Source organism: Carcharodon carcharias, chromosome 12 (assembly GCF_017639515.1).
Source record: "Carcharodon carcharias isolate sCarCar2 chromosome 12, sCarCar2.pri, whole genome shotgun sequence".
Taxonomy (NCBI): domain Eukaryota; kingdom Metazoa; phylum Chordata; class Chondrichthyes; order Lamniformes; family Lamnidae; genus Carcharodon; species Carcharodon carcharias.
The window spans coordinates 114,256,129-114,268,499 of NC_054478.1; the positions used below are offsets into that span (position 1 = coordinate 114,256,129).

General features: G+C 42.7%; 1 protein-coding gene across 1 annotated transcript in view; it reads left to right on the plus strand.

The window, feature by feature from the left end:
* Positions 1–12,371, plus strand: part of map2 (microtubule-associated protein 2) — a 362,870-nt gene that overhangs the window by 210,884 nt on the left and 139,615 nt on the right. Inside the window, exon 4 of the mRNA XM_041201434.1 lies at positions 10,419–10,695. Coding sequence (XP_041057368.1) covers positions 10,440–10,695 — 256 coding nt within the window. The 5' untranslated portion in view covers positions 10,419–10,439. The remainder of the gene's footprint in view (positions 1–10,418; positions 10,696–12,371) is intronic.

Consider the following 12,371-nt stretch of genomic DNA (forward strand, 5'->3'; position numbering starts at 1 on the left):
GCCTAGCCTCCACTAGTCCGCATCTGCTCTGCGGTGTTCTGTGCGGTCTTCTCCTGAAAAGGAGAGAGGAGCTTTGATTAGTCCACCCTGTACCTGGATACCCATTGCATCCCTGCCAACCCCACCTGATTGGGACATTGCAGGGCTTCAGTTAATCATGACCCTGCAGCTGCCGCACGCTCACACCAAGAAGTCAGAGCTGACCACCACCCCCCCCTTGTCCACATGCTGCCTCCATCACATTTGCCACCCATGTGGTTTCACCATGCAAAGAAAGGTCGCACAAGCACGTGGAACGCCAAGGGCAGCAGATGGATGGGTGCTCCACCACCTGGAAGTTCCCCTCCCAGCATGTCAGCAGCCTGACTTTGTCATGTTTTGGAGTACCAGGAGTACGTCTAGGTGCAGATCCTTAAGGTAGCCCCCAAAGCAGCACTGTGGATGTCACTCTGTGACATGCAGCAGGTGCAGAACCCAGCACAGCACAACCCTCTCAGGGTGAACTAGGCATAGGCAATATCTGCTGGCCTACCCAGCAAAGGACACATGCCGTCAATGATTCCATGCAGTAGCTACATTCAGAATTGGGTGGGGGGAGCCTAACTGCTGTGTTAAGTTACCTATGCCAACATGGTACCCCTCCCGAACGCAAGAGGTCATTGAAATGCTTGCAGCACTGAACCAGGTGCGTCGCACCACGTCGTGTAAACTCAATATCTCTGACACCTCCTCCCAGCCATGTTTGGTCATGCTGGGGCGCCTCCTCCTCCTGTCCTTGGGAACGAGGATCCTCATGCTGTGCTGCCACCTCCTCAAGGAGGGCAGCAAGGCACTTGTCCGAAAAGAGAGGGCACATTGCCCTGCTCACCTGCCGTCCTGCTTAGCCTGATCACCAGCAGTACTCTGGGGAGCCCTTCTGCTGTCCATGATTCACAGCCTTTGCAAGGCTGCAAGAGCGCGCTTTAAACAGCCTGCCAGGTCACCATTAGACCCGGTGGTCATTGCAGTCCTGCCACCGCCCGCCCCCTCCCACTGTCCTCGGGAGCTGAGTTTCACACTGGGCGGGCCTTAATTGGCCCACCCAGGTAAAATGGGGGCACGGGTGGCAATCGGCTGCCTCTGGTCTATCCCTTCCTCCCTTCTTTAATAATGGGACAACGTTAGCAGTCCCCACCTGTGACCAGAGAGAATTTGAAAATTACTGCCAGGACCCCTGGTATCTCTCCCCTTGCCTCCCTCAACAGCCTGGGATACATCTCATCCAGGCCTGCAGATGTATCCACTTTTAAAGCTGCTAAACCCACTAGTACATCCTCTCTCTCTCTTAATTTCCTCTAATGTTTCACAGCCCTCCACCCTGGTGTCTATACCTGTGTCATCCTTTTCCATTGTGAAGACCGACATAAGTATTCATTGAGGACTGTACCTATGTCTTCAGATTACATCTACGGTCCCTAATTGGCCCTACTCTTTCCCTAGTTATTCTCTTGCCCTTTGTATCACTCTCTTAGCTTTCCTAATTTCCTTTCTAAGTTCCCCTCTGCATTTTTATACTCCTCTAAGGACTCTGCCGTATTGAGCCCTTAGTATCTGCCACAAGCTTGTCTTTTTTTCTTAATCCTAACCTTTATGTCCCTTGACATCCAGGGTTCTCCGGACTTAGTTCCCCCTCCCACTTTGTCTTTACAAGAACATATTTGCCCTGTTCTCTCACAATTTCCTCCTTGAATGCCATTGCTCTGATGCAGTTTTATCTGCAAGTAGCTGCTCCCAGTCCACTTGTGTCAAATTGCATCTCATCTCAGTAAAATTAGCCATTCCCCAGTTCAGAACTTTTATTCCTGGCTCAGCCTTATTCTTTTCCGTAACAATCCTAAATCTCACTGAGTTATGGTCACTATCTCCAAAATGCTCCCCTACTGATACACCTTACACCTGCCTGGGCTCATTTCCGAATATTCAGTTCAGGAATGCCCCACCCCCCCCCCCCCCCCCCCCCCCCCCCCCCCCCGCCCCCGCCCCACCACCACCACCACCCTTCTTGGGCTTTCTACGTACTGGCTAAAAAGGTTCTCCTGGATGCAACTTAAGAATTTTGCTCCTTCCCTATCTTGCACACTAAAACTATCCCAGTTAATATTTGGGTAGTTAAAATCCCCTACCACTACTGCCCTATTATTCTTACACTTCTCTGAAATTTGATTACATATTTGATCCCCTATTTCTCCCTGACTGTTTAGGGGCCTATAGTATATACCCAACAGCCTGTTTGCTGCTTTTGTGTTTTTTACTTATGCCCATATGGTTTCATTTGATGGTCCCTCCAAGATATCATCCCTCCTCACTGGTATAATTGATTCCTTGATCAATATGGTAATCTCTTCCCCCCCCCCCCCCCCCCCCCCCCCCCCCCCAATCTCGTTTGAATACTCTATAGCCAGGAATGTTGAGCTACCAATCCTGCCCTTTTAGCCAGGTTTCAGCCGTAGCTATGATATCATACTCCCACGTATCTATCTGTGCCCTAAGCTCATTTGTCTTATTCCTCAGGCTCCTTGCATTTAAATATATTCCATTTAGCCTTGCTAAACTCACTTCTTTCTTATCTAGCCTATGTTTCCTCTGTCTTCCAGACTCACTTACTAGGGTTTTAACTTCTAATTCCATCTCAGCTACTCAAACTACTCAACCTCTCCTCATAAGAAAATCCCTCCATACCCAGGATCAACCTAGTGAACCTTCTCTGGACTGCTTCCAATGCCAGTATATCTTTCCTGAGATAAGGGGACCAAAACTGTTCATAGTATTCTAGGTGTGGTCTAACTACTGCCTTGTATAGTTTTAGCAAGAGTTCTCTATTTTTATACTCCATTCCCTTTGAAATAAAGGCCAACATTCCATTTGCCTTCCTTATTACCTGCTGAACCTGTATGCTAGCTTTTTGTGGTGCATCCATGAGGACCCCCCAAAATTCCCCTGGGCTGCAGCTTTCTGCAGTCTTTCTCCATTTAAATAATATTCAGCTCCTCAATTTCTCCTGCCAAAGTGCATTACCTCACATTTTCCCACATTTTATTCCATCTGCCAAGATTTTGCCCACTCGCTTAACCTGTCTTTATCCCTCTGTAGACTCTTTGTATCATCCTCACCACTTGCCTTCCCACCTATTTTTGTGTCATCCGCCAACTTGGTGATAATACATTCATTTCCCTCATCCAAGTCATTGTAAATAATTGTGGCCCCAGCACTGATCCCTGTGGCACTTCACTAGTTACAGGTTGCCATCCTGAAAATGCCCCCCAATCCCAACTCTGACTTCTATTAGTTAGCCAATCCTCTATCCATGCTAATATACTACCCACAATACCATGGGCTCTTATCTTATTAAGTAGCCTTATGTGTGGTACCTTATCAAATGCCTTTTGGAAATCTAAACATATTACATCTACTGGTTCCCGTTTATCTATCCTGCCTCTTACCTCCTCAAAGAATTTTAATAAGTTTGTCAGCATGAATTCCCCTTCATGAAGCCATGCTGACTCTGCTTGATTATATGATGCATTAATAAATGTTCTGCTATTACATCATTTATAATAGCCTCTAACATTTCCCAATGACAGATGTTAAGCTAACTGGCCTATTGTTACCTGTTTTTTGTCTCCCTCCCTTTTTGAATAAGGGTATTACACTGGCAGTTTTCCAGTCCTCCAGAATCCAAGGATGATTACTGCCAGTGCATCCACTATTTGTGTAGCTACTTCAAACAAAACAAAGAACAAAGAAAAGTACAGCACAGGAACAGGCCTTTAGGCCCTCCAAGCCTGCGCCGATCATATTGCCCGTCAACTAAAACATTGTGCACTTCCAGGGTCTGTATCCCTCTATTCCCATCCAATTCATGTATTTGTCAAACTGCCTCTTAAACACTACTATTGTACCTACTTCCACCACTTCCTCTGGCAGTGAATTCCAGACACTCACTACCCTCTGCGTAAAAAACTTGTCCCGCACATCTCCTCTATAGTTTTCTCCTCTCACCTTAAATCTATGCCCCCTAGTAATTGACTCTTCCACCCTGGGAAAAAGCTTATGACTATCTACTCTGTCCATGCCACTCATAATTTTGTAAACTTCTATCAAGTCGCCCCTCAATCTCCGTCGCTCTAGTGAGAATAATCCAAGTTTCTCCAACCTCTCCTCATAGCTAATAACCTCCAGACCAGGCAGCATCCTGGTAAACCTAGGATAAAAGCAAAAAACTGCGGATGCTGGAAATCCAAAACAAAAATAAAATTACCTGGAAAAACTCAGTAGGTCTGGCAGCATCTGTGGAGAGGAGCACAGTTAAGGTTTCGAGTCTGCATGACTCTTCAACAGAACTAAGGAAAAATAGCAAATATAAACTGGTTTAAGGGGGAGGGGGGGGGACAAGAAGAGTTGGATAGAGGGCCAGTGATAGCTGGAGATAACCAAAAGATGTCACAGACAAAAGGACAAAGAGGTGTTGAAGGTGGTGATATTATCCAAAGGAATGTGCTAATTAAGGGTAGAAAGCAGGACGAGCAAGGTACAGATAGCCCTAGTGGGGGTGGGGTGGGGTGAAGGAATTGAAAAAGGCTAAAAGGTAGAGATAAAACAATGGATGGAAATACATTTAAAAATAATGGAAATAGATGGGAACAGAAAAATCTATAAATTATTGGAAAAAACAAAAAGGAGGGGGAAAATCGGAAAAGGGGTGGGGATGGAGGAGAGAGTTCATGATCTAAAATTGTTGAACTCAATATTCAGTCTGGAAGGCTGTAAAGTGCCTAGTCGGAAGATGAGGTGCTGTTCCTCCAGTTTGCGTTGAGCTTCACTGGAACAATGCAGCAAGCCAAGGATGGACATGTGGGCATGAGAGCAGGGTGGAGTGTTGAAATGGCAAGCGACAGGGAGGTCTGGGTCATGCTTGTGGACAGACCAAAGGTGTTCCGCAAAGTGGTCACCCAGTCTGCGTTTGGTCTTTCCATTGTAGAGGAAACCACATTGGGAGCAACGAATGCAGTCGACTAAATTGAGGGAAGTGCAAGTGAAATGCTGTTTTACTTGAAAGGGGGGGTGTGAAGGGAAGATGTGTTTGGTGGTGTAATCATGCTGGAGTTGGCGGAAATGGCAGAGGATGATCCTTTGAATGCGAAGGCTGGTGGAGTGATAAGTGAGGACAAGGGGGACCCTATCATGTTTCTGGGAGGGAGAAGAAGGTGTGAGGACGGATGCGTGGGAGATGGGCTGGACACGGTTGAGGGCCGTGTCAATCACCGTGGGTGGAAAACCTCAGTTAAGGAAGAAGGAGGACATGTCAGAGGAACAAACAGTAAGGGTTTCAACACCGAGCCTTGTGGAACACCACTTGAGACAACTTTCCATTCGCAAGGGCATCCATCAACCATTACTCTTTATTTCCTGTTACAAAGCCAACCTTTTATCCGGTTTGCCACATTACCCTGAATCCCATGGGCTTTTACTTTCCTGACCAATCTGCCATGTGGGACCTTGTCAAATGCCTTGCTAAAATCCATGTACACAACATCCACTGCAATACCTTCATCAACCCTTCTTGTCACTTCCTCGAAGAATTCAATCAAATTTGTGAGGCAAGACCTTCCTTTAACAAATCTATGCTGACCACCCCTGACTAGTCCATGCCTTTCCACATGACAGTTAACCCTATCTCTCAGGATTAATTCCATTAATTTGCTCAGCACCGATGTAAGACCAACTGGCCTATAATTGTTTGGCATTTCCTTTGATCCCTTTTTAAACAATGGAACTACATTTGCATTTCTCCAGTCCTCCCGTACCTCCCCTGTATCTAGTGAAGCTTGGAAAATCATCCCCAGAGCATCTGCTATCTCCTCCTTGACTTCCTTCAGCAGCCTCGGAAGCAATCCATCTGGCCCTGGTGACTTATCAACTTTCAAGGATTTCAACCCTTTGAGTACTTCCTCTCTCTTTATGACTATCCCGTCCAATATCTCGCAGTGTTCCTCCTGGACTGCTATATCTACATCCTCCCTTTCCTTTATAAACATGGAGACAAAATATTCATTCAAAACCCTTCCCACAGCCTCTACATCTACACACAAGTTTCCATCTTCATGGTCCTTTTTCCTTAACTAACCTTTTAACATTAATGTATTGGTAAAACATCTTTGGGTTATCTTTAACTTTACTTGCTCATCTTTTTTCACGCCCTCTCTTTGATTTCCTTATTTCCTTTTTTACTTCGTCCCTGCATTCCCTATATTCGTCTAGGCCTTCTCCCTGGATTCCCAAGTACACACAACACTAGCTCACAAGCACACTTTCAGATCTATGGCCGTGCCAAGCAGAACAGCATTATTCCAAAGGGTACCATCACCCCTTGTTACTTAAAGTCTGCTCCTTGCAGCTCTTTCTCTAACCTAACTGGGACCTGTTCCTGTCCCTTTTGTCTCTGTAGCACTTGTTGGCTGGCAGACTGCCTCAAACTGACTGCCACAAGAAGAGCTGTTCACTGACCCTTGATCTGATCCGGGGATCTATCAAAACACTGCGAGAGCCCCATCCTTTTTACTAACTAGAAACAAATGTAACAAGCATTAAATGTTAAACTACTGATTTAGTATCCAGGGAGACACAGATCAATGATTTCATGGCTGTTGTAAAAACCAATACAAAATATTTATTTAATGTTTCTGTTATGCCTCCTTCCTTCACAACTTATCTCTCTGTTTCACCTTTGAGCCTTATCTTTAACTATTATTATGCACTATACATGCTTATAAAAGCCCTTGTGGGATTTTTATTATTTAATAGTCATCTTTCATATTCAGTTTTAGCCTTTTTGTCTTATTAAACTTTCTACGTTCCTCATGATTTTCTTGGTATTGTTGGCCTTAACTCACCATATGGCTCCTTTAAAGTTTTAATATTTCTATTTATCCATGGAACTCCATTCTTTGAAGTACTTTTTTACTTTATGGGAATATATTTATTTTGTACTCTGTCAACATATTTGAAAATGTCCTACTGTAAGTACATCTAACTTTACTAGTCATTAAATTTGTGCCAGTTTTTTTTGTTGCTGGAATTTGCCTTTTTTCTTTGAATTCTTATTCTCATTTTCCATTCTAAAATTGAATCGAACTATTACTGCAGTAATGTTCCCCACCAGCAGATGGTGATGTGTTGTACATCAATTTAAAAATTATTCTACACTCCATGGCCCAAGCTTTGCTGAAAAAAAACCTTTGCCTGAACAATGCACACCATTTTTAATATGCAAATCGGCTAGCAGCTTGCAGTGAGAACAAGATACCCCATGAATTGGCATCTTTATGCCAGTTTGTTGTTAATTTCATGAAAACATCTCACTTAATTTTCATGAAAATCACAGGAAATGTACAGCATTTACATAGTAATTGCCCATTAAACATATCACAGGAAGCCCAATAATTAAGTGCCACAGCCTTTTAATGATATAACTGCTAATGCCTGCCAATCAAAGTTTCCTGCCCAGAAAATGAACAATTATTAGCATGAAATCTCATTTCTTCAAGTTATGAATTTATTAGATTTTGAAAATGTGAAATTTTAATTCTTTATCTTTTGTTTCTTTTTTTGTCCCTCAGTAGGATAGATGGTAGTGTAGTAGTAATGTCGCTAGACTGGTAATCCAGAGGAAAACAAAAACAGAATTACCCGCCGATGCTGCCAGACCTGCTGAGTTTTTCCAGGTAATTCTGTTTTTGTTTTGGATTTCCAGCATCCGCAGTTTTTTTGTTTTTATCTCTGTAATCCAGAGGCTCAGGCTAAGGCTGTGGAGACACTGGTTCAAATTCTGCCATTAGCAGCTGTTGGAATTTAAGTTCAATTAATAAATCTGGAATACAAAGTTAGTCTCAGTAATAGTGACTAACAACTACCATAGAGACTTGGGTATGCTCGTACAAGGAACACAGGAAGTTAGCATGCAGGTGCAGCAAGCAACTAGGAAGGCAAATTGCATGTTGGCCATAAGGGTATTGGATTACAGGAATAAAGAAGCATTGCTACAGATGTACAGGGTTTTAGTGAGACCGCATCTGGAATACTGTGTGCTGTTTTGGTCTCCATATTTAAGAAAGGATATACTTGCATTGGAGATGATACAGCAAAAGTTCATAGACCGTCCTTGTGTTGAGGGGGTTGAACAATGATGGGAGGCTGAGTAAATGGGCTTATATTCTCTGGAGTTTAGAAGAATGAGAGGCAATCTTATTAAAGCCCACAACATTCTAAAGGGGTTTGATAAGGACGGACATATTGTTCCCACTGGTCAGGGATTCTAAAACATGGGAGCACAGCCTCAGGACAAGGGACCAATCATTTAGGTCTGAGATGAGGAAAATGTATTTCACTCAACGTTGTGAATCTATGGAAACCCCAAAGGGTTGTGGATGGTCTATCGTTGAATACATTTAAGACTGAGATAGACAGATTTTTAGGGTCTCAGTGAATTAAGCAATATGGGGAGTGGGTGAGAAAATGGAGTTGAAGCCCAAGATCAGCCATGATCATACTGAATGGTGGAGCAGGCTCGATGGGCTGTGGTCTACTACTCCTATTTATTTGTGTTCTTCTTCTCATCCTTGTTTTCATGGTCTCACCCCCCCTCCATCTCTAACCTCTTGCAGCCCCACAGACCCCAGAGATATGTGTTCTTATAATTCTGACATTTTGAGCATCCCCGATTTTAATCACCGCCATTGGTGGTGATGCCTTCAGCTGGCTAGGCACTAAGCTCTGGAATTCCCTTCCTAAATATCTCCATCTCTCTACCTTGCTTGTCTTCTTTAAATTACTCTTGAAAATCTACCACTTTGACCCAGCTTTTGATGCCATAATATCTCCTTATGTGGCTTAGTGTCATGTTTTGCTTTATAATTCCGCTTGTGAAGTTCTTTGGCACAGTTTATTAAGTTAAAAAGTGCTACATATTACAAATTGTTCTTGTTCACCAAAGGTCCAGATGCCCTGATGCCATGGTTGTGCTATTAAATTGCACTTCCATCAATTTTTTTGGCAAAACGTTTCAAAAGCAAAACTTTCACGTACAAGCCTAGCCAACTGTGCACACCCCATTCTAGCAAATTCTGGTCCTACAGCACCATATCCTGTGGCTTCTCTCCACCCTCTTAAAGAGGAGTGAAAATGTAATGATGGGTTTTATTCTCAATTTTGTGCACATGCCACACAACAAAGCTGAGCAGGCTTCTCCTCCATCTCCAATTATGGTGAAATAAATACAGAGCAACAAGCAGGTTCCTACTTTTACTAAGACAGGATTCCCTGAGAAATTCAGCATCAGACTATCTGAATTAAAGGAGAAATAACATTGTAAATTTAGTTGGCATAAATAACCCTTGAAATTTATGTGGAGCGTCTTCTGTAGCCATTTGTTAGAAAAACAAAATGTCAGTAAAAAAGTTCATTTCAAAGGATGGGAATTCTCATTGTGAGAATGCCACCAATCTTGTTGCAAAAGTGCAGAGTCCAGCGTCCAGCCAAACGATTTTCATGGTGTACAACAATTCAATACAAAAACATAAAATGTTGGAAAAACTCCTGTCAAGCAGCATCTGTGGAGAGAGAAACAGAGTTAATGTTTCAACTCCATACGACCCTTCTTCGGACGGGTATAATGACAGACGTTGCTAAAACAAAAGCAAAATACTGCAGATGCTGGAAGTCTGAAATAAAAACAGATACTGCCTCACCTAATTGTTTCCAGTATTTTCTGATTTTGTTACTGAAGGTACTCTGACTCTGAGGAGATTTCACATACAGCGTCTTTGTTTCCTATTTTACTCATACCACATGCCAATACAGAAAACAAGAAGAGAAATGAGGAATAAGTTCACAGAGCAGCCATTTACTTATTTAACAAATATTTGTTTTATGTGCTTGGCAATGAATGTGATGTGCAAGTGCACAGTTCTAGTACTTCGCTTTACCAATAGAAAATGTACCAGTGGGGAAGGGAAAATGGGATGAGTTATTGCTTAAAAATCAGCACAAATCAAAATTTGAGTTTAATTAATCATTTCCTAACAAAAGAACATTTTAAGTAGGCAATGCCATATCTAAAATCTGCAAACTTCAACAAAGTTTGAGATATAAAATGGTGCATCATTGACAGTGAAATCACAGAAATGATGTGTATCCAGTGTGTTTGTACAGTGCCTGTGATGCTGGTGCCTAAACTGTCCCAAAAGGTTTCCTCTTTTTTGATCTTTGGATGTTTGTCATTAAAGTAGTTATGGTAAATTATCTGAAAATGAAATTGAGCAAGGAGGAGTGTTGTGGTTTGTGTGGTTAGCCATCAATAACTGGTACAATTATTCTAATTACAGCTGAGAATTTAACAAAGAAGAATGGCAGATGACAGGAAGTCTGAGGCAAACACAGCACAGTGGGCCTCAAACACAGTCCTCGAGGCTCCTTCACATCAGTTTGCTGCAGATATTAAAGAGCAGAGTGCTTCAGATGAATGTATATCCAGGACTGAGAATGGCTACTCACTCAGAGAGAACCCAGCAGAGGCACAGGATGGAAGTCAAGCAGCCTATACAGTGACACAAGCAAATGGGATTGATGGGAAAATCACTGCTAGAGATGAAGCAACAGCAGGTAAAATGTTTGCTCTCTTTACCTTCAATAATATTTAACAGGCAGTATAGTGCCCTATTAGCAGTTATGCAGAAGCCATGAAGAATATCTTTGTATTTCTTTCTGTGGTGCAGAGCTCCTAATTGGGAATTATAAGCATCACCTAACCATCACTGTACATGCACATCTGACATTGGAGTATGAAACCTGCTGCAAATTATTGCAGAAGCGTTGGGACACATATTAACTTTAGTATCTTTATTTGGGTGCCTCCAGTTCTGTCATACTTCTAGGTGGCAGTTTCAATAAAGTTTCTGATTGGGGTGAGCAATTATTAGTTGTCACAGGCCTCCAACTATTCCTGAAGTGGCACCACTCAATAGATCTAGAAAAGATCTTAAGCCTTAGATTTGTGAAAATTGTCAGATGTTGTTAGCCATCTCGACTCTTCTTTTGTTACCTCTCGTTTTACAGTTTTAATTGTAAAATTATTTTCTTTCTCTCCTCTATCCCTTGCTACCCACTTTATAAGAAAGTGTAAAAATGCAAGTATGATCATAAAAACACAGGCCACCTATGTCTTTCACAGTTCAACATGTTTTTTTATTGGGAAGGGTATAAGAAAAGACTCTGGGGATGAAATTCATCTCAGGCAGTGGCAGAAAATGGACATTGAATTCCATAATGTCAGTGGAATTAAATATCAGATGCTGTGTACAAAGGGCAGCTGATCCGATAACGCCCATGCACAACAGCCTGAGATAAATTTCTACCCATATCACCATTTAAAAACCCAGCTATATCTGAGAACAAGGTGTAACTTTGTTGCGGAGTTTCAAAGAGTGACTTGAGAGCAGAAAAGGGGAAGTTCTCACTGCTTTCAATGACTACTGGCTCTGGTGGGGGTGTGGGGCAGGGGGCAGGGATTCACAGTGCAGTCTATGGTGGAGCACTCGGTGACAGACTTAAACTCCTAGATATCCGCACATGCCATGATTAATTGAGCTGGATTACCTTTACTGGGTAATTCTATAAATGCATTATATCTGCATCCAACAAAGTATGGATTGTGTTATTTCCCTATCTACTGCTGCCTATCCCACAAACACCATTGAAATGACTAAAACAAAAACAGAATTACCTGGAAAAACTCAGCAGGTCTGGCAGCATCGGCGGAGAAGAAAAGAGTTGACGTTTTGAGTCCTCATGCCCCTTCAACAGAACTAGGTGAATCCAAGGAAGGGGTGGAATATAAGTTGGGGGGGGGGGGGGGAGAGAGAGAGAGAGAGAGAGAGATTGAAATGACTACCTTTTCCATACTTTATCACAAGCACGGTATAGTCATAAATTTGAATTTCAGCCTTGTTATACATTGGCTACTGGTACACTTTCCCAGCATGTGATTTTCTTTTGGTTGTTTTGTTCGTTCTTGTACTAAAACCTAAGATGTTGAGGGTTCCTCTTCTGGTGTAATAGTTCCAACTGCTTCTTTCATTATCTTTCCTTAAATCATCCTACACCCAGAATGACATTGACAGCTTGTAGCAACTACAAGTGAAGTGACCTGTTAGGTTTTTAGTTAGCTGGGGCATAGCTCATAATCCAGGGCCCATCACAGAAGTTTATTTGCTAGCTCTTGGGCAACCTCTGTGTTACTAGCTGAGCACTTCTTCAAGGAGAGCAGACCTGCATAAGAA